Below are 26,559 nucleotides of genomic sequence, written 5' to 3'. Positions count from 1 at the left end.
GATATGACTACACATTCTTTGTGATTTGTAGTGTAGAGTATTAGCTAAACTGCTTGTTTTCACTATGATTACAAAAAAAGATACAGTCAATTGTGAACACCTTTGGGATCCTAAAGATAATTAACAGCATCCGATGATCTGACGGCTGCAAACAAGTTTTTCTTAATCCAGAATATCCCAGATCTTCAAAAATATTGGAATTGCTCAAGAAAAATATTTCTGAAATTAAAAAGAAAATGAGGACATGTAAATTAAGCGTACCGGGCTAGCTTGGGACATTGTTACAAACACCCAACATCTTTTTTCCACCTAGTATCTCAAGAAAGCGAATATTTTAATAAAATATTCCCGATAACAATATTCTTCGAAAAGCTAGTTACAAACACCCAACATCTTTTTTCCACCTAGTATCTCAAGAAAGCGAATATTTTGGGCTTCCCTGGTGGCGCAGTGGTTGAGAATCTGCCTGCCAATGCAGGGGACACGGGTTCGAGCCCTGGCCTGGGAGGATCCCACGTGCCGCGGAGCAACTGGGCCCGTGAGCCACAACTGCTGAGCCTGCGCGTCTGGAGCCTGTGCTCCGCAACAGGAGAGGCCGCGATGGTGAGAGGCCCGCGCGCCGCGATGAGGAGTGGCCCCCACTTGCCGCAACTAGAGAAAGCCCTCGCACAGAAACGAAGACCCAACACAGCCATAAATAAATAAATAAATAAATAAATAAAGACACCACGTTAATACTACATTATAAAAAAAAAAAAAAAAGAAAGCGAATATTTTAATAAAATATTCCCGATAACAATATTCTTCGAAGAGCTAGTCTTTTAGTAAAGAGAGCTGGGGATTTAAATTTGCAAACTGCTTAAAAGCCAAAACGAAAGTGCCAATTTTCGCAGAGAAGCCGAACACTACCCACTGACAAACTCCATACCCAGGGCCGAGAAGTCTGAGACAATCGAGAGAGAAGGAAGGGTGGGGAGAATCTCGCGAGTAGCAACGTATTAACCATTTTTCGCGATATTTGGTGCCCAGCCCTTTTCCTCTCTCTCGCAGGATCACGGTTAATCTCGCGATCTTTCGGAAGTTCTGTTGGGGAAGATGGCGGCGGCCGCGAGCACCCTTCTCTTCTTGCCGCCGGGGACTTCAGACTGAGCCTTCCCGGGAAGAGTGGGGACTGCAGGCGCCCTGCGTCCCGGGAGCCCGAACCAGCTTGGTTCCTCTGTTAGTGGTGAGGAGGGGCATATCCTCTTGTGTAGACCTCAGGCCCTTCCCGCTGTCAGGATGAAGGCTCAGGGGGAAACCGAGGGTGAGTGACTGAGGGGAAAAGCAGGGGGCGGGACACAGCTGGGGGAGCCAATCTCTGAGAGGAGCTGGGGGGCAGATGCTTCCGCGAGGGCCACTCTCCCGAGGGCTCAGAGTCTAGGAGGCGGGATGTGTGTGAGTTTTAGATTCTGACTGCTTTCCTTGGTGATGGAGAGCTTTGACTTTGGGGAGATGGGGGCTCCCAACTTCTGTTAAGGTTTCCTGCTTAGCTAGGGGCAATCATTTGGGCCTCAGGGAATTTTTAGCCTAAAGGGATGGGAGACGTGGCGAGTGAATGTAAAACTTGCTCCTTCCAGAAGAGAAGTGTGAATGATGACAGAAAAACAATAATACAGCGCTGTATGTCAAAGGACTGGAGAATGTTTTCGCGTGAATGAAAAGATTAGGTACTTAAGGTATTAAAAGCCAGCAGTTCTCAAGAATGTCACAGTGTTCACATCTTGTGCTATTGTATATTCTAAAAATGCGTTGAATTTCAATCAATGTCTGAACTAATTCAGAACTGCTGAAAAACAACTTTTCTGTGTAACCTTATGTAGATTCTCTGAAGTTCCACTTTCCAGTTTAAATGCTTCCTTAGCATTTTGGACACAGTTCTGTTGATACAGCTCACTATTATTTACTTGTCTTCTCCAATGTGCTCTGAGCTATGTAGATCAGGATCTTGCCTTTCTCATCATTATATAGTCCCCGGCACATAATAGTTGCTCAAAAAATGTTTCATTAGAGCATTTTTGTAAAGATATTTATCATCAGGCTTCTTAAGGGAAAGAAGGGGGGATGTGTTTTGAAGGGGAGGAAGAAAAAAGGTATACTTCTTGGTGCAGAGGAATGACAAGTGTAAAATGGAAACTCGATGAGACAGTTTTGTCTAGTTTGCTCACTGCTGTATCTCCAGCATGTAAAATAGTGCCTGAGTGAATGAGTCTTGAAAGTGGGAATTGTCAAACATTTCTCCAGAACTAAAAATTGGCTGAAACAAACCAAAAAACAGTTTTCCAGAAGATGAAGGCATTGGAGGGAGGAGTTGAATCTTGATTTAGATGTCACTATCTCAACTCAGATTGCTGACATTCTATTCATCTTTCAATGGCACCTTTTCTGTAACATCCCCACAACTAATTACAAACTTTTCCTCCTTTGAATTTCAATAGTAATGTGTCTCTGTTTTTAAGAACAAATCTCATTTTGCTTTGTGTGATGGTTATTTTCACATTAACTTATCCACACCCCCTCACAGGTGTCATCTCAGGCATGTATTTTTGCACTGCTGGTGGTCTCTAGCACAGGTCCTTGCTCATGCTAAGCAGTTACAAGAATTACAGGAGTGTTGGAGGGTGTAGGAGGTTCCTTTACACACTATCCAGGAGCCATTCTTTTCTGCTTTTCTCTTAACTTTGCTGGAAACTCATCGTTTAATCATTGACATCGTCCATGTTCATATAGTTTGAGTTCAAATAGGAAAAATCTTAATGGCAAATAAAGCCTGTTTTCTTGATAATACTTATAAATCGATCTCTTAAAATTATGTGAAAAAATTAAGAAAGTCTGTATTTTCACTTTGAAAACGAACTAACCGTAGTTAGGCCATGTTCAAATGTATGCTCTGCATATATCATATAAGGGATTTCACGCATATCATGAAATTATTTTGTCACTAAATGGTAGTCTTGATCCTTAAACAGGATTAGAGATGGTTCTTTTTTTGGTTCTCATTAAGTTTGAATAGAAAGCAGTCCCCTTCTATGGTGTTCGTTAGACTAGACCCACAATTGTGTGTGTCTTCCTGTCATTAAAAACGAATTCTTCATATGTTTTGAAGTAAATCATATTGGAAAAGATTTTAACTGAGTTCTTACCAGGATGAAGTATGGGAGTTTTGTTTGCAAGAAAAACTGTGGAAGGTCTTGAAAGAAGAGTTGCTGATGATGTTTTCTGATTTATATCTTAGAGTCGGAAAAGCTGAGTAAGATGAGTTCTCTCTTGGAACGGCTCCATGCAAAATTTAACCAAAATAGACCTTGGAGTGAAACCATTAAGCTTGTGCGTCAAGTCATGGTGAGGATTGTGGTGAAGTGGATAAAGTGTTGTGCTTAGATAATTATTTAATAAGCTAAGCTCCCTGTGTAGACTTTTTCTAACTAGTTATTATGGTGTGTCTTCAGTTTTATTTCTCATAAAATCGTAAGCACATGGTGGCTTTCAACTTTTAAGAGTCTACCTAAGAAGGAGGTATATTTATAAAATTGTGTTAATCGTGAGTTATAATACACTGGGGTACTTTAGGCAAAGTGCTAAGAAATACACCTGATAGGGAGTTCCCTGGTGGCCTAGTGGTTAGGATTCCTGGCTTTCACTACTGTGGCCCAGGTTCAGTCCCTGGTCGGGGAACTGAGATTCCACAAGCACCACAGTGCCGCCAAAAAAAAAAGATACACATGACAGACAGACTGATAGAGACATTTATTTTTCACTTCCTGTCAAGCTCCTTGATTCTAATGTGTTAATACTGTCACTGTATCTATTTTGCTAGTTGAGTTTGCAGTTCATTTTTAATTAACTTCACCTGTTTACTCTGTGGCCCTCTTTCTCTACAGTACTACTTCTCCTTTCTGAGTCATTCACCAGTATGGGGAGCCCTTAGTTAGGTGGAATACAGGGAGTGGGGTGAGGGTAGAGGCTGGATGTTAAAAGTTCATCCATATGATTCCAGTGGTAGTAAAATGTTATAGGAGTACTTTACTTCTATGACTTGACCTGGGCAATGGTTATATGGATGTGTTCACTTTGTAATAATTCACGATCTCTTCACTTCAGGTTCATATACTTTTCTGTATACATGTTATACTTCAGTGAAAGTACCCCTCTACCAAACCTTACACCGGGTCCAGAGTAAGTTCAGTTTAGTAGATTTATTAGAGCTTAAAATGATCATATCAGTATATAGCCTAGGAAAAAAACTGAATTTGCTGTCAGAAAACCTGTATTTTAGTCTTGACTCCAGTACTTCTACCTATGCGACCTTGGACAAATTATTTGTTCTTTCTGACCCTCAGTTTCCTCATCTGGAAAGTAGAGACACACAACACCAGTTTGCTTTTTCACACAGTTTTGCTGTAGGGATCAAATGAGATAATGGACACCAAAGTGTCACGCTGCTAAAAGATTTCCGTAACTAAGTTCTACAGATATCTTCTGGCTCAGGATTGTGTGCATAAAAAAGGTTTTTTGTTTTTTTTTAGAAGTCTTAAAGAATGGCAATTTTTCCAGTCTGGGAATTCAGAGGTTGTCATTTTTATACTATAAGGCAGCCATATTCTAGTTTGAAATATGGTCTATAAGTGATATTGTCATTAGGGAGACATTATGACATAGAGGGATTCCAGGTGGCTACTAAGACCCTCTTTTGGGTTACCAGTTCTTGGTTTGGTCACCATAGCTTCCATCGTCTACTTCTCACTTTTGCAGATTCAGAAACCTACTTTTATTGGTATGTAAAAGATTTTGAAGAGTTTTCAACAGCTGACATACTAACAAAATCTCAGTAGATGAACATGGAAATCAGAATGCCAGTTTATTAATTTACAGCAGAGTGTTTGTCTTTCCAGCTACCAAAGTACTGGTATCCATTGTCCTTGCAATGGACAAGGTCCTTGTATATTCAAGGTACAAAGGGAGCTAGATTATTAATTAGTCAGATATTTGTGAGGGTGGAATTAGAACAAAGAGAGATGGATTTAGGGTGTGGAAAAGTCTGAAAAACTATCCTTGTGTCATAAAACTGTTCATACTTCTGGGGACTAGAATGTTGTGCGAAGAGAAACTTCTTCCCTGGATATGTTTAGAAAAACCATGCTAAATTTTTTGCTCTTTGGCTTTTTCTGGACTATGTATCCTGTTTCTTAGAGTCAATCTAGTTTGACTAAGGTCTGGCTGTATTTCTTAGATTACATGCATATCACCTTATTAGATTTGGGAATTGTCCCATCTGAACTATCCCATTTAACTTATTGAATCTTAGGATGTAGTCACTTCTACAGGAGGCTGATCTCATTTATTACATTTTGATTCTTCCTAATTTTTCCCTGAAAGTTATCTTATTTTAGATCTGGAAATACCTTTGGAATAGGCTTTTTTTTTTTTTTTTTGCCATGCATGTGGGATCTTAGTTCCCCGACCAGGGATAGAACCCACGTCCCCTGGGTTGGAAGTGCAGAGTCTTAACCACTGGACTGCCAGGGAAGTCCTAGATCTGGAAATACCTTTTTCTACTTTCATGGATATGGATATGCCTGTATCCATGTATATTAACCTTTCCTTTTTTGGATGGATGGACAAACAGTTAAAAATCTATAGATTATCTAGAATATATAGAAAATATAGAGTATATAGATTATACCATAATATATAGACTATCCTGAAATGTTATTTCTAGGATAATGTGTATGTTTACCCAAAACACTATTGGCTTTGTTAGCTTTTACCTGAAATGTTTTCCTTCTTAATACAGGAGAAGAGGGTTGTGATGAGTTCTGGAGGGCACCAACATTTGGTCAGCTGTTTGGAGACGCTGCAGAAAGCTCTCAAAGGTTTGTAAACATCTTTGAAATATGCTAATTTCTTAAAAACCCCCCAGTTTAGGAAAGACTATTTTATACTTACACTAGAAATATAAATTGAGATAGGTCAACGTTCTATGCTAGATGTTGTTCTTGCTTTCATTATGGAGTTGAGATGAGCTCTTACCTGAACTTTTGAAACATTTATTTTTTATCCCATTTTGGAGGTAGGTAGAAACTCAAAAGATAATTGATGGAGGGTAGCTATAAGATTGCAGATAGCAGGGGAAAGTTTTTTTTTTTTTCCCTTCACATGTTCTCTCCTAATTAACTCAATAAGAAGATGGACTTTTTGACTCTAAGAGATTTTTACAGTGTTTATAAAGAATGTTTTCAGGAAAGCAAACATAAAATTCAAATCATGAGCTTGATTATTCAAGCTTATAATTACTACTTCTGTTTTTGAAGGAAAATGAAAGTAAAAACAGATTTTACTCTGATTATCACAAATGAACCTAATTCAGCTGAATATTGTTTTTTTTTTAATTGTGGTAAAATGTATATAACAAAATTTATCATTTTAACCTTTCTTTTATTTTAATAAATTTATTCATTTACTTATTTTTGGCCGCACTGGCTCTTCGTTGCTGCGTGTGGGCTTTCTCCAGTTGCGGCGAGCGGGGGCCACTCTTCGTCGCAGTGCGCAGGCTTCTCATTGCGGTGGCTTCTCTTGTTGTGGAGCACAGGCTCCAGGCGCGCGGGCTTCAGTAGTTGTGGCTTGCAGGCTCTAGAGCACAGGCTCAGTAGTTCTGGTGCACGGGCTTAGCTGCTCCACGGCATGTGGGATCCTCCGGGACCAGGGATGGAACCCATGTCCCCTGCATTGGCAGGCGGATTCCCAATCACTGCGCCACCAGGGAAGTCCCATTTTAACCGTGTTTAATTGTACAGTTCAGTGGCATTAAGTGCATTCACATTGTTGTGTAACCACCACCACCATCCTTCTCCAGAACTTTTTCATCTTCCCAACTGAAACTCTGAACACGTTAAACAGTAACTTGTCATTTCCCCTCTTCCCAACTCTTGGTGGCCACCATTCTATATTCTGACTCTAACAATTTGACTACTCTAGATACCTCATATAAGTGTAATCATACAGTATTTGTTCTTTTGTGATTGGCTTATTTCACTTAGCGTAATATCTTCAAGGTTCGTCCATTTTATAGCATATATCAGAATTTCCTTCCTTTTTAAGAAAGCTGAATAATACTTTATTGTATGTATACATTATATGTAAACAAAATAACATTTTGTTTATACATTCATTCATTGATGGACACTCAGGTTGTTTCTATCTTTTGGCTATTGTAAATAATGCCACTATGAACATAGAATATTTGTTTCTATGCTGGTTTTGATGTTAATCTTCCTTATTCTAGCATTAGCAGATAAATGTGTCTTTTTTTTTTTTTTTTAGCCGCACCGAGCGGCATGTAGGATCTTAGATCCCCGACCAGCAATTGAACCCGCGACCCCTTCAGTGGAAGCGCGTAGTCTTAACCACTGGACCTCCAGGGAAGTCCCTAAGTGTGTCTTCTTTAAAGATAACTTGTCCCAAATGAGTAATGAAAAAGAGAGGAGAAAAGTCCAATCATTTTTTTCAAATCTTTTTTGATCCTTATTACTGCTTAGGCCACAGCTAAGCCTTACCAAAGAACTTTATGCACATTATAAGCATTTGAACTATTGAATGTGTTTCTGGCTTTGGAAGGATAGATACACTCTCAGGATGTTTCTGGCTCTGAAGAATACAATTTATTTGGAACATCTTTTGTGATTTCCTTTTTTCACCCTTTTGTAGTAACGTCTTTACCAGCAATGACTGACCGTTTGGAGTCTATAGCAAGACAGAATGGGTAAGTAGTGTATCTGTAGGCAGAAATGTTTAACTTAGTGTTGACTTTGGGTGGCTTTATTTATGTGTCTTCTATTAATTTTTGTTTTGATTTGTTCCTGCTAGACTGGGCTCTCATCTCAGTGCCAGTGGCACTGAATGTTACATCACGTCAGATATGTTCTATGTGGAAGTGCAGTTAGATCCTGCAGGACAGCTTTGTGATGTAAAAGTGGCTCACCATGGGGAGAATCCTGTGGTATGTGTTGTTATTTCACTGGAATCTGTGGGGTTTACTTAGGGACATTAATTTTAAAAGGAATTGTTGGGGTTTGAAATAGCTTGGGTTTAGGTTTTTTTCATGAGCCACTATAGAGATGATGTGATGGGCTACAACATCAGTAGCTGTAGAGTGGAATTTAGTATAATCTGGGTCCATCTCTGACATCATCCAGAGGCTTTGACAAAAGGAAACACCAGAGGAACCCTTTCCATTTCATATCAACAAACGTGAGCCGCAATTGAACAATAGGTTCTGGGGATACAAATAATTTAAAGTTCCTACCTCAAAGAACTTATAATCAAGAAGCACAGATAATCTTGTACATAACTAATGTCTCTGAAAAACCCTGTAATAGAGAGGAATGTAAAATGTGTATAACCAGACAGTTGAATATGGATTCCAAGGATGGCTTTAAAGAGAGGTCCTAATGTTTTAAACAAGCAGCTGAAAGTTGATTCCTTTATAAGCTATTTCATATATATTTTAATCTTTAATTTCCTGACCCAACCCATGGTTTACCAAGTAGGAGAAGATATTTTTGATATCTTAATATAAGAACCTTCTATAGTTTTAATGTTTTTGTTATAAAGCATGTGTTATTAATAAAAGAGAAAAACTTTTGATGTCTTAAAGCATCTTAAAGTAGTTTAAAGTTTTAACATAATTTCTTTAATTTCAGAGCTGTCCAGAGCTTGTACAGCAGCTAAGGTGAGCAGATGACATTTATATTCCCTGATATTGGGAGACAGTGCTATTCTTTTTTTTTTTTTTAATTTTTAAAAAAATTTTTGGCTGTGTTGGGTCCTTGTTGCTGCGTGCGGGCTTTCTCTAGTTGCGGCGAGTGGGGGTACTCTTGTTGCGGTGCGCGGGCTTCTATTGCGGTGGCTTCTCTTGTTGTGGAGCACGGGGTCTAGGCACGCAGGCTTTAGTAGTTGTGGCATGCATTCTCAGTAGTTGTGGCGCACGGGCTTAGTTGCTTTGCGGCATGTGGGATCTTCCTGGACCAGGGCTCGAACCTGTGTCCCCTGCATTGGCAGGCGGATTCTTAACCACTGCACCACCAGGGAAGCCCGACAGTGCTATTCTTTATAGCTAAGTTTTGAGGATGGTCAGAAGTTACTTTCCTGAGGAACAAATTTATTTTCTTGGGTCAAGATTTTTCATAGTCTGTACTTGTTCACTTTCAGAATTGACTTAGCTTGATGTTTTTTTACCCTATTCCGTCTATCCCAGGGTTTTTCAACCTTGACAGTATTGAAATTTGGGTTGGGAAATTCTTTGCTGTAGGGGGCTGCCCAGTTCATTGTTGGATGTTTAACAGCATCCCTGGTCTCTCCCAACTAGTTGCTAGTAATATCTCCTGAATTATGATAATCAAAAATATCTCCAGATATTGTCAGGTGTCCTCTGGAGGGCAAAATCACTCCTGGTTGAGAACTACTGAGCTAACCTTAGGAATTCTGTGTGGAACAAAAATAAATAGAACCTAATTATTGAATCAGAGAAAGCTTGAGAAAATTGAGTCTATACCATGAAAAGAACTTTTTTTCACTTCAACTTTGAGAAAAATTGTTTTATATTTAAGGTATATGGGTCCCATTATAGTAAAGTGATAGGCTTGAAGACAGTCTCTTTCAGTAATTGATGTTTTTTGCCATTGGCTTATCTTTTCTCTTTGAATTGAGTGGAAATTTTCATGCTTAAATTTAAACCCAGAATTAACTCTCTGGGAATTTGAGAAAGTCATTACTTCAATTTTATGTTTTAAATTATAGTGAAGTTATCAGATATCACATGGAGGAGTCTTAGAAAGGGTGTTAATATTGAGGAAATAAGTTTTACACTCAGTCTTCTCAATGATCAGTTTAATGTCCTTATAGCCAAATACACCAGATTTGAACGAGCTTTGAAAAATTGCAGTGCAACATAAAAAAATAACATTTTATGATTTCATTAACTCAATAAGTCTAGCAAAGGTGTATTACCAGAATAGTCCAGGAAAAAAATATTTCTGGCTCTAATGTGGAGTAAGAGACCATACCAATTTATGAACTGATGGTGTTCTAAAGTTAATTTGTAGGCATGTTTGAAAGTGGGAACCTTAGGAAGAATATTAGTCTTTACCTGGTTTTGTTTTTTTTTAAATTTATTTATTTTTGGCTGCATTGGGTCTTCGTTGCTGCGTGTGGCTTTCTCTAGTTGCGGCAAGCGGGGGCTACTCTTCCGTGTGGTGTGCGGGCTTCTCGTTGCGATGGCTTCTCTTGTAGAGCACGGGCTCTAGGCGCGCAGGCTTCAGTAGTTGTGGCGCGTGGGCTCAGTAGTTGTGGCTCGCGGGATCTAGAGTTCAGGCTCAGTAGTTGTGGTGCAAGGGCTTAGTTGCTCCGCTGCATGTGGGATCTTCCCGAACCAGGGCTCAAACCCATGTCCCCTGCGTTGGCAGGTGGATTCTTAACCACTGCTCCACCAGGGAAGTCCTACCTGGTATTTTTGATCACTTTGTATAGATGGTAATTTTAAGGTAGGGAATATATTTTGCTGCTGCTCTTGCTTCCTTTTAATGTCTTCATGGCACTTTGGGCAGTAAGTGTTCAATAAATGCCTGACCAAGTATCTGACATTGTCAGAGCAGTACAGCTTTCAAGAGACATTTTTTTTGTTTTTAAGTTTGAAAAAAGATGTAGAGAGTTAGAATTGTTGAGTTATGTTGGATTCCTGCTCACAAAAGCTTATTTGACTAAGAATCCATGCCTGAATATTAGTTTCTAGGAAGCCAGGGGTTCATGGTAGTAGTTACTTTTTCCTGGGGTAAAGCTAGTCATAGGAACATTTTGGAATATGTGGTTTGCCTTCACAGTACCCATTCTCCTTTTCCTTAGGTCTCCCATCTCTCTCCTAGTGTTCATTTTCCTTCTTTGCTCTTATGTTGCCGTATACATGAAAAGTGTTCTATCTGTATACATGAAGTGTTCTATCTTCCCAATTTATTTATTTCCATTTTCTCTCCAAAAGTTCTTTTTCCTCATGACATCCAGTCATCTCAGTTACAAATTAAGAGGAGAAGAAGTGATTTATTTAAACCAAGTCTCATTACTTAAGAGGGAATTACTATATGAGTTATCAGGTCTTTTTGACTATCTTTTATACTGCTTATTAGCACCTCCTCCAGAAAAATGGGGCAGAGAAAGGAATACATTGCATTTTCTTTTCCTACTTTTGATTGATTGTAGAAAACTTTTGGGGAAAAAGAGTAAAGCAAATTATTAAGATTAGTTTTATATAGCCATGATTTTTGGCACTTTGCTGATAAGACTGAATAGTAACTGTATGTTTTATTCTCTTCCCTCTCCCCTGAACTTCTTATAGGGAAAAAAATTTTGATGAATTTTCTAAGCACCTTAAGGGTCTTGTTAATCTTTATAACCTTCCAGGGGACAAGTAAGTATTTTTATTTTTTTGCTTTTTTTGGAAAAATTAGTATAAATCTATAAACCATTTTGTACTTAGAAATTTGCCAAGTCTTCCGCCCTAGCTCATTTGTGATTTCTACTCATACTGACAATGTATAGCTCAGCTTCCAACTCAATGTCTTTTAAAGGTATTTTAAATAAACAAATATCTGCATTAATGGATTATAGTGCTAGAAGATAATCCTTGAGATGTCTTCAACATACTGATTTCTAGGCTGAAAGAAATTGTTATGGAACTGGGTTGCCACTTTTATTTTTAACCTACCTGGGATTCTGTATACCTGCTTGGCTCTTTTAAGTAGAGATAAAAATTAGCTTTGGTAGATCAGTAATGATTTTTTTTTTTAACATTTTAAAGTTTTATTTTGTTTTTTAAATAGATATCTTAGTTGCCTCTAAGGTAGACTTGCTCTCTAGGCTTTCATGTTTGTGTATATATGTATATTTGTCAACTATTTAATTCTTGTTTTCTTTATTTACTTTCTAGCAAACTGAAGACTAAAATGTACTTGGCTCTCCAATCCTTAGAACAGGATCTATCTAAAATGGCAGTTATGTATTGGTAAGACTGGCTAAAGTGTCAATTCTGTTTGACCTTGTTCTTAAAGTTTTTCATCTATGGGGTTACTAGGCTCTTATTTTTTTTTAATATATATTATAGATGTATGTTACTATGCATCTATGTTTTACCTGTATTGTACATCTTGTCCATATCCTTTCACTTCCCAAGTGATTGCATTCCATTTTCTGAGTATCAGTATCCCTAAGTTGTTGGTTGGTATTCCTTAGGTTTTATCAGAAGATTGTCAAACCTGGCCTCCCTTCTGATAAATAATAGTATAGTTGTAATTTTTGTTCACCATATTACATACTGATGTATTCTTAGAAATAATCCCTTCACTTTGAAGTTGAAATACAATTGTTAAATGCCCAAGTACAAGATAGAGTCATTGGGATAGAATTATAAGATGTTTAAGACCTGAACTCATTATCACATTGTACACTAATACCTTTAGGGCTTAAATATAAGCAAACAGAGATCATTTGTCTTGCAGGAAAGCAACCAATGCTGGTCCCTTGGATAAGATTCTTCATGGAAGTGTTGGCTATCTCACTCCAAGAAGTGGGGGTATGTGATTCTATTTTGCCTGTTTAGAAAAGTGTCTCATTTTAGTTGAGGGGTTATTACTTACAATTTCACCTTGGGTTTATAAGCAGAAGGTGAAAATTACCAGTCATTTGTGTTTCTGTTTTTTTTAATTGAAATATAGTTGATTTACAATGTTGTATTAGTTTCTGGTATAGAGCAAAGTGATTCAGTTATTTTTTTTTTCTTTTGCACATTCTTTTCCGTAAGTTTATTACGAGATATTATGTATGGTTCCCTATGCTTTACAGTAGGACCCTGTTGTTTATTTTATTTATAGTAGTTTGTATATGCCAATTCCAAACTACTAATTTATCCCTCTCTCATTTGTGTATTTTTTTAATGGTTTCTAAGGTGTCAACACCTGCCCTCCCCTAGTTTTTTTTTTTAAATTGTGAAGTAAATTGTTGCTGCTAGAATCAATATTTATGCTTCTGTCATATTTCATAAGCTGCTTTGGATCATTAGTCCTCATATCTGAAACTATTTTCTTGTATATAGGTTTATAGGAACGGGAATGTTTTTCTTTATTTGTAATTTACCTGATAAAAAAGTAGTGATAAGTTTTATTTTGCATAGGTCATTTAATGAACTTGAAGTATTATGCCTCTCCTTCTGACCTGCTGGATGATAAGACTACATCCCCTATCATTTTGCATGAGAATAATGGTAAGACTTTCACTGTAAAGTAACTGAAGGTTTTGCTCGGTGTTTAAAGAATATTTTCAAAAATTTGAATGCCCAGGCCTGCCTGTACTTTCTGGTTTGCTACTCCCAAATTAATTTGCCATCCCTACCAAAGTTTTCCATTTCTACCAGAGTTTGCATCTGATACATTCACATACACTCCTACAGATATACATATCTATATGTACACATATATACATAATAATAAAAGCTTAATAATTGCTTTTGAATAAGTAAATGAGTAAATGAAAAAATGTAAACCATCTGACTTGAAATAATCCCCTTTAATCATTACTTTAAAGGTAAAGAAATTAGCCAACTTACTAAAGAACTAAAATAATGGATCTTACTTTGAATTTGCACTTTTTTTTTTTTTTTTTGGCCGTGCAGCACGGCTTGATGGATCTTAGACCAGGGATTGAACCCGTGCCCTTGGCAGTGAAAGCCCGAAGTCCTAACAACTGGACCACCAGGGAATTCCCTATATTTGCACGTTAATAGACTAAAACATAATGAGAAATGGCCTAATACCTCATTTGGTCCCCTTTTAACTTCAATCATTGACTATCCTATAATCATAATTCTACTTGAATGCTTTCTGAAGTTGGAGAAAATAAGTAAATATTGGTAATGAGCCTTTACAATTTTTTTTCCTTGGACTGCATTGTTTCCTGTATTTTGTTTTATTTACTGACAGAAATATTGCTTGGTTAGAAAGATAACTTGTAGCATTTCTAAGTTATATAGGTATTATAGTATCTGACAAACAAATTAGGGCTGACAGATTATACAGAAGTTAGCTTTTTTTTTTAATGTTAAGATACTTATAATTTTTTTTTATTTCTTTTTTTAAAAAATAAATTTATTTATTTATTTGCTTTTATTTTTGGCTGTGTTTGGTCTTCACTGCTGTGTGCAGGCATTCTCTAGTTGCGGCGAGCTGGGGCCACTCTTCGTTGTGCTGCGTGGGCTTCTCATTGTCATGGCTTCTCTTGTTGCAGAGCACGGGCTCTAGGCGCACGGGCTTCAGTAGTTGTGGCACGTGAGCTCAGTAGTTGTGGCTCGCAGGCTCTAGAGCACAGGCTCAGTAGTTGGGGCGCATGGGCTTAGTTGCTCCGCAGCATGTGGGATCTTCCAGGGCCAGGGATCGAACCTGTGTCCCCTGCATTGGCAGGTGGATTCTTAACCACTGCGCCACCAGGGAAACCCAAGATCCTTATAATTCATGTTACTTTGGAGAATACCATTTTTCTTTCCTTTTCTCAGTTCCTCGATCTTTGGGCATGAATGCATCAGTGACAATCGAAGGAACATCTGCTATGTATAAACTCCCAATTGCACCATTAATTATGGGGTCACATCCAGTTGACAACAAATGGTAAGTTAAATATAATTCTAGGATAGCAATGTCCATTTATTTCAACCTTAAGCCCAGTAAGAAACAGGTATTACTTTGACTTGGCTCTTCCCCCACTTGACTTTCTAGAGATGGGCTTTTTGTTTTACCCATTTAATTTCTCTTTTCAATATTTGCATGTTCCTCTTTGAAGTCTGCTCATAGAACACATTCTTATCCTGAGAGAGAAAGAAGAGAACTGTGCTACTTGCACTGGTTTAATGATTGCTCTATGGGATTTTGCTATGGGACTTTATGTTGATTTAGAGCTATGCTGGAGTAATAACTAGAGAACGTGCCTCAGGATAGATGTTTGATAAGATACTCTAGGGTTAACAAACAGGATATTTTGGAATTGGGGGAAAGAAGTTCAAAGAGTGAACTTTTGATAGGTTTTATGAGTAGGTGGTTATATGATACAGACATGTCTAAGAATGAGTGTTTAGATTTTTCATTTTCACATCAATTCAAAATCCCAATCCTCTACCTTTTTTTTTTTTTGAAGGACTCCCTCCTTCTCCTCAATCACCAGTGCCAACAGTGTTGATCTTCCTGCCTGTTTCTTCTTGAAATTTCCCCAGCCAATCCCAGTATCTAGAGCATTTGTTCAGAAACTTCAGAACTGCACAGGTGAGTTTTAAGAAGCATCAGGAGCTAATAATTGTTATAAAAGTGAAAAGCAAACTTCACATTCAGATTATCTTAGACCTCTTTCAGTCTTGGCCTCAGAAAACCACTGATGGGTATAGATGTCATGGTGCTTTTGCTTATTAGTAAGTACTTTTTGAATAAATGGGCAAATGAAGTAGAACTCATGAAGGGAAAACTGAGCTGTCGACGTTTTCATCTTACTGTGATCATTGTATTGATCTTTGTTTTTCTAGGAATTCCACTGTTTGAAACCCAACCAACTTATGTACCCCTTTATGAACTGATCACTCAATTTGAGCTGTCAAAGGACCCTGACCCTATACCTTTGAATCACAACATGCGATTTTATGCTGTAAGTAAGGCCCTATGAATTGTTGTAGATTATGTTTGGACCCAAGATCAGAATCTTCCTTTTATAGGATAACTGAGGTCAGATGATGTTCTTTTGGACCGCTGGATCATGTCCTATTTCCTCAGTCAGGCAGGAAATTACAGAAATCTCTGAAACATACTGAAGAAAGAGCAGGAGCTTCCAAGTCAGGAAACAACGTACATTTCATTGTTGAAATTTCAGGTGAAAGTGTCTTAATGGTATTCTGAACTTTTACAAGCATATAAGTAGGTGTTAAGAGTTCTTGCTGTTTAATTCTTTCAAGTGCCATGAGTTTATAATCTGCAAAGTATTTAACAGAGAAGAAAGTACTGGAATGAATAAATTAAGGAGCGTTTTAAAACCACATCTGGACTTGAATTTATTTGAATGTTTGACAGTCTGGATTAAGTAATAGTTCCCAAATTCTGGCTCTGTTATAACTATATATAGGGCGTTATTAAAAATATAGGTTTTGCACTTGTGGTCCAGGGACCTCTTTTATACAGATTTCTGAGGTAATTTTTATGTTAGCTAGATTAGGAAACCACTAGCAGAACATTTACAAAGAAGGGGTCTTTTCAGCCAAGCGAGTGTGTGGCATTTAACATTAGCTGACCAAAGAACTGTGGAGCTTTAATATTCAGCAAGAAATTGCTGATTTTTGAGGAGTAGGTTTTTTTTAAGGATAGTTTGTGGTTGGAGTACAGTGGGTGAGTAAATAGCATTCGTTTCCTTTGTTCTTTTTGCCCAGGCTCTTCCAGGTCAGCAGCACTGCTATTTCCTCAACAAGGATGCTCCTCTTCCAGATGGTAGAAGTCTACAGGGAACCCTTGTTAGCAAAATCACCTTTCAGCACCCTGGCCGGGTTCCTCTTATCCTGAATCTGATCAGACACCAAGTGGCCTATAACACCCTAATTGGAAGCTGTGTCAAAAGAACTATTCTGAAAGAAGGTACTGCCTTTCCTTTTGATATACTTACTGGTAAATGGAAACTGACTACTCTAGTAGTTCTCTAATTTTGTGGCCCATCATATCACCTGTGGAGCTTTTAAAACTACATATATTTGGTTTTCATACCCAAATGAACTTAAATGTGGGAGAAGTTGGGAATCTAGTTCAAGCTCCATGAATAATTTTGATGGAACCAGTCTGTAAATTGGCATTTGGAAACCACTGGATTTTTTTGCAATGGACTTACTCTTTTTCTGCATGCAGCAATATAACTGGGTACCTAAGGGCCTGAACCTTGCAGCAGATATATAAGGTAGAATTTGGGATTCTGCAGGAAGAGAGGAGTTCTTGATATCTCAATTTTAGGTTGTTAGGACAGTGGTTCCCACGTTTTAGTCCTGAGTATATTTCCTCTCCCCATTCTTTGGAGAACTTAATCATATAGCTTAAAAAAGGATGAGACGTGTGCCCTTCTCTTTTTTCTCCCAGGATGCTGGAATGCTGATGTTTTTCAAACAGTTTGGTATTAGAAATCTTGATATGAATTTTGGCTGCTCTAGTTAACCATAGTTAATTTTTTACTTTAGTTGTAAAGCACTTCAGTGATAGAGCTGTATCAGCGCAAATGGTAGGCAAGAAGAAATGGAAGGTAAATCAGGAGATATCTTTTATGGAAATAAGAATTGCTTTAGAAATGAGAAATTTTAGAAAGTTGGAGTAATGACACAGAGCATGTGCAAGTGTCCTTATGACCCTTCTGTTTCATATATTTCAATCCTAGGAGAATTTTCCACATAGCTTCACGGTATTTAAAAATGAGTTTTTGTGAGATAGTTATGAAGTTAGTCCTACAGAGATTTATGCTTTTTCCCAAGAAAGTATATAATCCTTGTCTCTGGGCTGTCAGCCTGTTTGGCTTAGAAACCAATGATAATAGTTATATATAAGTGTATTTGGCATAAATATATCATTTTAGATTGTAGCCCCTACATCTGTGCTTACCAAACTATGGAGTGTATAGCTAACAGCTGTATACTGGTAGAAGGCAGGGTTTATGGTAGTGGTTCTAATGTCCGCTTATCAAATAGAATGAGAAACTCCTCTTGGCCACATTTATTTTCAGAATTCACTTTCAAGGCAGGGTCTTTATATCTGCCAAGGACTTTATCAATTGGGATTAAGTGCCTTCATTTTAGAAAACTGAAGTTTAGTTACTTATTTGTTTTGGAGTATTTGTAACATATACTGGTAGATTCCTTGGAATCTGATACCTTTAGTCACCTGTGGGTGACATAGTAGGTTTTGTGTATTAAAAAAATGTGTGGGATTTAGTTTCCAATGCGGGAGAGAAAATTTCATAGTTAATAATTACCATTTACATGTCTCAAATCTTTTATTTGGTTGATTATTTTATGATCCTTTTCTTTGCCTTTTAGATTCTCCTGGGCTCCTCCAATTTGAAGTGTGTCCCCTCTCAGAATCCCGTTTCAGCGTATCTTTTCAGCACCCTGTGAATGACTCCCTGGTGTGTGGTGAGTTATGTGGGTGGCTAGCACCTCTCTCAGGGCAGCAGTTTGGTCCCTTTATCTTTTTTTGAAAAGTCAGAAACTGAAGCTGAATCTATCTTAAATGCCTCCTATATATTTTTTCTTTCAGTGGTAATGGATGTGCAGGACTCAACACATGTGAGCTGTAAACTCTACAAGGGGCTGTCAGATGCACTCATCTGCACAGATGACTTCATTGCCAAAGTTGTTCAAAGGTAGCACTGGCCCTTTTCCATCAGAGTCCCATTAAGAGGTGTATAAGGAATGTTGTTTTCAGTATTAGAGTGAATTGGAAATTTAGTAGGAAAGCATTTAGTCACTGCTTTGAATTCACCCTTCTCTGCTTTTGGATCAGAAGCAATGTGAGCTTTTTGGTTTTATAAATCTCATTATGAGAGTAATAGGAAGTAAGGTAGGTAACTTCAGGCCCCACATTAGGGTTCTTTTATGAGGGAGAGAGGTGAAATAAGATGTAGATCTTTTTCCACTTTTTCCTCTGTGTCATTTTTTTTTTAAACACATAATGCGTCAAATGGCAGTCTGTGGGAAGATCCTTAAGCCAGTCAGCTTCCCATAATTTCAAGATTTTTTTGGAGTAGGTAGCAGTGGTCTGTTTAGTAAATAAATTTTATTGGAACACAATAAAACATAGCTGTAAGTGAACACATCTGTTCATTTACATATTGTTTATGGTGGCTTTTGAGCTAAGATGGCAGAGTAGTTGGACAGAAACCATATGATCTTTGAAAGTCTAAAACATTACTATCTGGTCCTTTAAGAAAGGTTGCTGACATATTTTAGAGCAAAATATTTTCAAACATGTTTATAAACATAAATTTATCTGTAACATAAAAAGTGCTTTGCTTTAAAATTAAAACGATTTCCTGCCAGTGGTAGCACTTTTCACAGCATAGCTTTGGGGTGATCTAAGCCATTAAAGTTTAGAACTCGATGGGTCAAGAGGTTTTTCTAATGGTTCATCAATTAAGATAAATTATATATACCATTAATCACATGTAAAGCCCAAAAGGAGGGCATTTTCTTACTGAGTTCATTATTACCAGTTTTATTTTAGTTCAGTATGATGTCTAATTATTTGGACTCTTGTTTATGGTTGGTTTATTTGGTGGCTGGCACTTCAAAAGAGGTTGATGATTGCCTCTGGTCCAGATTCTTTTTTTTTTTTTTTTTGGGCTGCGCTGTGCAGCTTGCGGGATCTCACTTCCCCAACTAGGGATCGAATCCGTGCCCCCTGCAGTGGAAGCATGGAGTCCTAACCACTGGACCGCCAGGGAATTCCTTCCAGATTCTTTTTATTTTTAATTTTTTTTTGGCTGTGTTGGGTCTTCCTCGCTGCGCGCAGACTCTCTCTAGTTGCAGTGAGTGGGGGCCACTCTTCGTTGCGGTGTGTGGGCTTCTCATTGCGGTGGCTTCTCCTGTTGCGGAGCATGGGCTCTAGGTGCGCGGGCTTCAGTAGTTGTGGCACACGGGCTCCAGAGCACAGGCTCGGTAGTTGTGGCACACGGGCTTAGTTGCTCTGTGACATGTGGGATCTTCCCGGACCAGGGCTCGAACCCGTGTCCCCTGCATTGGCAGGCAGATTCTTAACCACTGCACCACCAGGGAAGCCCCCAGATTCTTTTTAGAATGAGTTTACCCAAAGCTCTGGCATTTCATAGAACTGCTCCTGCCTTGCGGGTTATTTGCCTTGCCTGAAAGCTGCTTATTGTAAACCTTTTGGCATATGTAAGTCTCAGGCAAAATTAAAGCCTGTTTTCCCAAATAAAAAGTTGGTTTCATTAGCAGCTAGTGCAGTATTAACTTTGTTTTTTCCATCTTATTTTACAGATGTATGTCCATCCCTGTGACGATGAGGGCTATTCGGAGGAAAGCTGAAACCATTCAGGCCGACACTCCAGCACTGTCCCTCATTGCAGAGACAGTTGAAGACATGGTGAAAAAGAACCTGCCCCCGGCTAGCAGCCCAGGGTATGGCATGACCACAGGCAACAACCCAATGAGTGGTACCACTACACCAACCAACACCTTTCCGGGGGGTCCCATTACCACCTTGTTTAATATGAGCATGAGCATCAAAGATCGGCATGAGTCGGTGGGCCATGGGGAGGACTTCAGCAAGGTATCTCAGAACCCAATTCTTACCAGTTTGTTGCAAATCACAGGGAACGGGGGGTCTACCATTGGCTCGAGTCCGACCCCTCCTCATCACACGCCGCCACCTGTCTCTTCGATGGCCGGCAACACCAAGAACCACCCGATGCTCATGAACCTTCTTAAAGATAATCCTGCCCAGGATTTCTCAACCCTTTATGGAAGCAGCCCTTTAGAAAGGCAGAACTCCTCTTCCGGCTCACCCCGGATGGAAATGTGCTCGGGAAGCAACAAGGCAAAGAAGAAGAAGTCATCAAGATTACCACCTGACAAACCCAAGCACCAGACTGAAGATGACTTTCAGAGGGAGCTATTTTCAATGGATGTTGACTCACAGAACCCTATCTTTGATGTCAACATGACAGCTGACACGCTGGATACGCCACACATCACTCCAGCTCCAAGCCAGTGTAGCACTCCCCCAACAACTTACCCACAACCAGTACCTCATCCCCAATCCAGTATTCAAAGGATGGTCCGACTATCCAGTTCAGACAGCATTGGCCCGGATGTAACTGATATCCTTTCAGACATTGCAGAAGAAGCTTCTAAGCTTCCCAGCACTAGTGACGATTGTCCACCCATTGGCACCCCTGTTCGAGATTCTTCAAGCTCTGGGCATTCTCAGAGTGCCCTCTTTGACCCTGATGTCTTTCAAGCCAATAATAATGAAAATCCATACACTGATCCAGCTGACCTTATTGCAGATGCTGCTGGAAGCCCCAGTAGTGACTCTCCTACCAATCATTTTTTTCCTGATGGAGTAGATTTCAATCCTGATTTGTTGAACAGCCAGAGCCAAAGTGGTTTTGGAGAAGAATATTTTGATGAAAGCAGCCAAAGTGGAGATAATGATGATTTCAAAGGATTTACATCTCAGGCACTAAATACTTTGGGGGTGCCAATGCTTGGAGGTGATAATGGGGAGACTAAGTTTAAAGGCAATAGCCAAGCTGACACAGTTGATTTCAGTATAATAGCAGTGGCTGGTAAGGCTTTGGGTCCTACAGATCTTATGGAGCATCACAGTGGTAGCCAGAGTCCTTTAGTGACCACTGGGGACTTAGGGAAAGAAAAGACTCAAAAGAGAGTAAAGGAAGGCAATGGCACCAGTAACAGTAGTCTATCAGGGCCAGGATTAGACAGCAAACCAGGGAAGCGCAGTCGAACCCCTTCTAATGATGGCAAAAGCAAAGATAAGCCTCCAAAACGGAAGAAGGCAGACACTGAGGGAAAGTCTCCATCTCACAGTTCTTCTAACCGACCTTTCACCCCACCTACTAGTACAGGTGGATCCAAATCTCCAGGCAGTTCAGGAAGATCTCAGACTCCCCCAGGTGTTGCCACACCACCCATTCCCAAAATCACTATTCAGATTCCTAAGGGAACTGTGATGGTGGGCAAGCCCTCCTCTCACAGTCAGTATACCAGCAGTGGTTCTGTGTCTTCCTCAGGAAGTAAAAGCCACCATAGCCATTCTTCCTCGTCTTCTGCTTCCAACTCGGGCAAGATGAAAAGCAGTAAATCAGAAGGTTCATCAAGTTCCAAGTTAAGTAGCAGTATATATTCTAGCCAGGGGTCTTCGGGATCTAGCCAGTCCAAAAATTCATCCCAGTCTGGGGGGAAGCCTGGCTCCTCTCCTATTACCAAGCATGGACTGAGCAGTGGCTCCAGCAGCACCAAGATGAAACCTCAAGGGAAGCCATCATCACTTATGAATCCTTCTTTGAGTAAACCAAACATATCCCCTTCCCATTCAAGGCCACCTGGAGGCTCTGATAAGCTTGCCTCTCCAATGAAGCCTGTTCCTGGGACTCCCCCATCCTCTAAAGCCAAGTCTCCTATCAGTTCAGGTTCTGGTGGTTCTCACATGTCTGGAACTAGTTCAAGCACTGGCATGAAGTCATCTTCAGGGTTAGGATCTTCAGGCTCATTGTCTCAGAAAACTCCCCCATCATCTAACTCTTGTACAGCATCTTCTTCCTTTTCCTCAAGTGGCTCTTCCATGTCATCCTCTCAGAACCAGCATGGGAGTTCCAAAGGGAAATCTCCCAGCAGAAATAAGAAGCCGTCCTTAACAGCTGTCATAGATAAACTGAAGCATGGGGTTGTCACCAGTGGCCCTGGGGGTGAAGACCCAATGGACGGCCAGATGGGGGTGAGCACAAATTCTAGCCATGCTGTGTCCTCCAAACATAACATGTCAGGAGGAGAGTTCCAGGGCAAGCGTGAGAAAAGTGATAAAGACAAATCAAAGGTTTCCACCTTGGGGGGCTCGGTGGATTCATCTAAGAAGACCTCAGAGTCAAAAAATGTGGGGAGCACGGGTGTGGCAAAAATTATCATCAGCAAGCATGATGGGGGATCCCCCAGCATTAAAGCCAAAGTGACTTTGCAGAAACCTGGGGAAAGTAGTGGAGAAGGGCTGAGGCCTCAGATGGCCTCTTCCAAAAACTATGGCTCTCCACTCATCAGTGGTTCCACTCCAAAGCATGAGCGTGGCTCTCCCAGTCATAGTAAGTCACCAGCATATACCCCCCAGAATCTGGACAGTGAGAGTGAGTCAGGCTCCTCCATAGCAGAGAAGTCTTACCAGAACAGTCCCAGCTCAGATGATGGCATCCGACCTCTTCCAGAGTACAGCACAGAGAAGCATAAGAAGCACAAAAAAGAAAAGAAGAAAGTAAAAGACAAAGATAGGGACCGGGACCGGGACAAAGACCGAGACAAGAAAAAATCTCATAGCATCAAGCCAGAGAGTTGGTCTAAATCACCCATCTCTTCAGACCAGTCCTTGTCTATGACAAGTAACACAATCTTATCTACAGACAGGCCCTCAAGGCTCAGCCCTGACTTCATGATTGGGGAGGAAGATGATGATCTTATGGATGTGGCCCTGATTGGCAACTAGGAACCTTACTTTTTAAAGCAAAAACCATGGCCAGAGAAAAACTAAGTGTATAGGCAAATCACCATAAGGAGTGAGACAGGTCTGATTTTGTGTTTTAAGAATCTTAAATGGCATGGCTTTGACACCAAGTGCGGTGAATTTAGAAAGGCATAGCCAGACCCTACTAAAGAGACCATAGGGTTTGATTCTGGTTACCACGAATCACTTGTTCCTTTGCCAGAAAAAAAAAAAAAAAGTTAAAATACTTGCTTATGAAAGGGAGGGGGTGGGAAGGGCTTAGGGAGAGGGAAGGGTGGGAAACAGTTTTGTGGGAAATATTCATATATATTTTTTCTCCCTTTTTCCATTTTTAGGCCATGTTTTAAACACATTTTAGTGCATGTATTTGAAGGGCTGGGCAGAAAATGAAAAAGCAATACATTCCTTGATGCATTTGCATGAAGGTTGTTCACCTTTGTTTGGGTAGTTGTCCATTTGAGGCGTGGGCAAATGAAGGACTTTGGTCATTTTGGACACTTAAGTAATGTTTGGTGTCTGTTTCTTAGGAGTGATTGGGGAGGGAAGATGATTTTAGCTATTTATTTGTAATATTTCAATCCTTTATCTGTTTGCTTTTATACAGTGTTTTTTTCTAATTCTATGAGGTTCAGGGTTCAAAATGATGGGAGGTGGAAGAACGAGGCTTATTTGGTGGTAGGGAGCTTGCAGCTTGTGCTGGTCCTGGAGTCTCAAGCTGAGGCAGATTAGTCCGAGTCCACCTTTGGAGTTAAGTAGAAAACCAAAATGGTATTTTTGTTTTAGGAGGTTTTTCATAGGGTTCAGACATCATAGGAATATTAAGAGTTATCTTTCTGTGGAGGTATTGATTTATAGTTTCTTTTTCCTTTAAAGAAAGCTGGGCTGGCTTTTTGGGATGTAAACGTGTTTTCAGATGCAGTGAGGTTTAAAAGTGGGACAGCCTCCCTGATCCAGTGGCATGAAAACCAGTACAGAATTAATAGTTCTCCTATTTCTACAATGTGCCAAAAGTCCACATCCCAGCATTTTGTTTGTAGGAGAACTGATGCCATTCCTGAGAGCTGGGCTCCTTGTTTCCCTTCATCACAAGGATAAGGAGTCCAGACTTTAATTATTCCATTGTATGCTCCCTTAGATAAAACAGTAAAAAATTTGCAGCCATAGTTCACTTAAAACAGTTTCAAGCTCACTTGAAGTAATGGGGGCCTGGAATGCTAGGTGGGTATGAAGATAAACCCTTGCTACTATGTAGCAACACAGTTGGACCTTTTTGGAGGAACAGGTCTGAGTCTGGATTCTGGGGGACATCAATAAGAAGCCCTTCTCATAAATATAGAAATCCAGGAGACCATTTGAGTGCAACACAAGTTCTCAGTATTTGGAGGGTCCTCTCAAAATTCTGCGGCCTTACTTTGATTTTGACACCTGCACTGTGCCATTCCTGATGATTCCATTCAGGTTCTGTGTCAGCAGGACGGGGCATGATCCCCAGCACAACTCTTCTGGATTAAAAAAAAAAAAAAAAAGCCAGGTGATTCATTTGTGTGTGTGTGTGTGTGTGTGTGTATGTATGTATGTGTGTGTGATAAATGGAGTGACTTCATCAGGTATTGAAGATTTCTATATTCATCCCTTTCTGCAGGTTGGAGTTAGCGTAGAGTTGGAAAATCAGCTTTGGCTTTCTTTCCTGACTGTCTCTGATTTCCTTTAGTGTTCTCCCTTTTCTGGTCATCAGCTCACAACAACTCTGCCACTTTTGTGTCCCAAGGTAATAAGAAGTAGGAAACGAAACATTGCAAAGTGGAGCAAGAAAAGTTATCGGTTACCGTATCAGAGTCAAATGTCTTGGGTGACACTAAGGAGGACATGGGCAAGGTGATACCAGAGTGCTTTATCTTGTGATGCTGATACAGTAGCAGCCTCTCAGACATACAACCAGGTTGGATTTCTCACCTAGTTTTGAATCCTATCCCACTGGTTTCTGCAGGAAAAAAAAAAAAAATGGTTTTTAAGCTTGTCTGGGTGGGGAAAATCTTATGGGGAATGTACTGCATAGTATCAGGGGCTCAGCTCCCCCAAGCAGAGCCAACAAATACCAAAATGAGTAAACTGGGAAGCTTTTTCTCTCTTTCTGTCTTCATCCCAGATCAAAGAATCCCGAGTTAGGATCTGGATGAAGGATAAGCCCCTGACTTGTCGATGGGCACACCCCACACACTGACCCAGCATCTGAACTTGCTTAACAGGGAGCCGGGGCTAAACTGCTTCACCCTGCCTGAGAACCAGGGAGCACTGCATTTCTCCACAGGGTGGAGGAGAAGAGGCAGAATAAACCAAGCCTGGGACACCTCCCTCCTGTCTAGGTGTACTCATTCTCCTGTTTCAAAAGACGGCAAGGACATGAAGTCAACTTCTACCTATCTTCTGCTGCTGGAGTCTTTATGTATTCTTAGTTTGACCTGATTCCTCTTCTGTCTTTTGGCTTCATGTTAGGGGTTCTTGGTCAAAACCTGCTCTGATGTACATGAAGATTCCAGGTTCAAAAATCAATTTCTTTTAAAACAAGTATTTGGGGGGGGGGTGGTGGGAATGAAGCAGGATATAATTGCCAAAACTAGGCTTGAGGTTGGTGGCTCTTGGAAGGATTTTCCTTAAGGCCTAGGTCTGAAAATTTAGGGCAGCACTATTATGAATTCTCATAAGAAACCTTCCAGGGAGCCAGTGAGTCATAGTATCCAGATGAGTCACTTAAAGCAGATGCCAGTATAGGAAACTCATTATTCACAATCCCTAAGCAATCTCATTTTCTTTTACCTTTCCCCCCCCCCCCCCCAATCTTCCTCCCCCCTGATTTCTACCCTTGAGTTAGTTTTTTGAGGGGTAGGAAGTACTTAACATATCAGAAGCTAGGTTGGGAAACATGCTCAGTTGCAAAAGCTGAGCTTTAAATTTTGTTTCAGAAATGTACATCACGAGCAGATGGGGAGGGTCTTTTCTAAAATCTTTTCAAATTTGATTTTCTGTGCATATGGCCGTTCTGTAAATACTTCGGGGTTTTTCATTTTTTTGAAAGTAGACAAAAATCTGTGGGATTTTTTTTCCCCAAGCATTACAAAAACGTGTTTATTTACATGCGAATAAATTTCTTTGATAAAAAGCAACATGCCTATGTGTAATAAAT

At 39.8% G+C, this 26,559-nt stretch overlaps 1 protein-coding gene across 9 annotated transcripts; it reads left to right on the top strand.

Annotated features, from left to right (window-relative positions):
- The first annotated feature begins 815 nt into the window (after nucleotides 1-815).
- Nucleotides 816-26,539, top strand: MED1 (mediator complex subunit 1). 9 transcript variants are annotated; one of them, XM_082442351.1, is made up of 18 exons: nucleotides 838-1,303; nucleotides 3,272-3,378; nucleotides 5,831-5,909; nucleotides 7,741-7,795; nucleotides 7,900-8,032; nucleotides 8,736-8,764; nucleotides 11,420-11,491; nucleotides 12,011-12,085; nucleotides 12,579-12,652; nucleotides 13,250-13,339; nucleotides 14,624-14,735; nucleotides 15,259-15,383; nucleotides 15,638-15,756; nucleotides 16,529-16,730; nucleotides 18,167-18,262; nucleotides 18,387-18,492; nucleotides 20,126-20,417; nucleotides 25,625-25,799. In XM_082442351.1, exons 1-18 carry the CDS (start codon nucleotides 1,279-1,281, stop codon nucleotides 25,655-25,657), a joined length of 1,824 nt encoding a protein of 607 aa, XP_082298477.1. In that variant the 5' UTR covers nucleotides 838-1,278; the 3' UTR covers nucleotides 25,658-25,799. The 9 variants fall into 9 exon arrangements, with proteins under 9 accessions (XP_082298473.1, XP_082298472.1, XP_082298471.1 ...); XM_082442349.1 differs by having other exon boundaries at nucleotides 25,525-25,763; XM_082442352.1 differs by lacking the exon at nucleotides 25,625-25,799 and adding an exon at nucleotides 20,461-20,716 and having other exon boundaries at nucleotides 20,126-20,266.
- The last annotated feature ends 20 nt before the right edge of the window (nucleotides 26,540-26,559 follow it).

This window comes from Balaenoptera physalus, assembly GCF_965194825.1.
Source record: "Balaenoptera physalus genome assembly, chromosome: 20".
NCBI lineage: Eukaryota > Metazoa > Chordata > Mammalia > Artiodactyla > Balaenopteridae > Balaenoptera > Balaenoptera physalus.
Note: the sequence above shows the minus strand (reverse complement) of the source record. Positions and strands in the feature narration are given on the sequence as shown.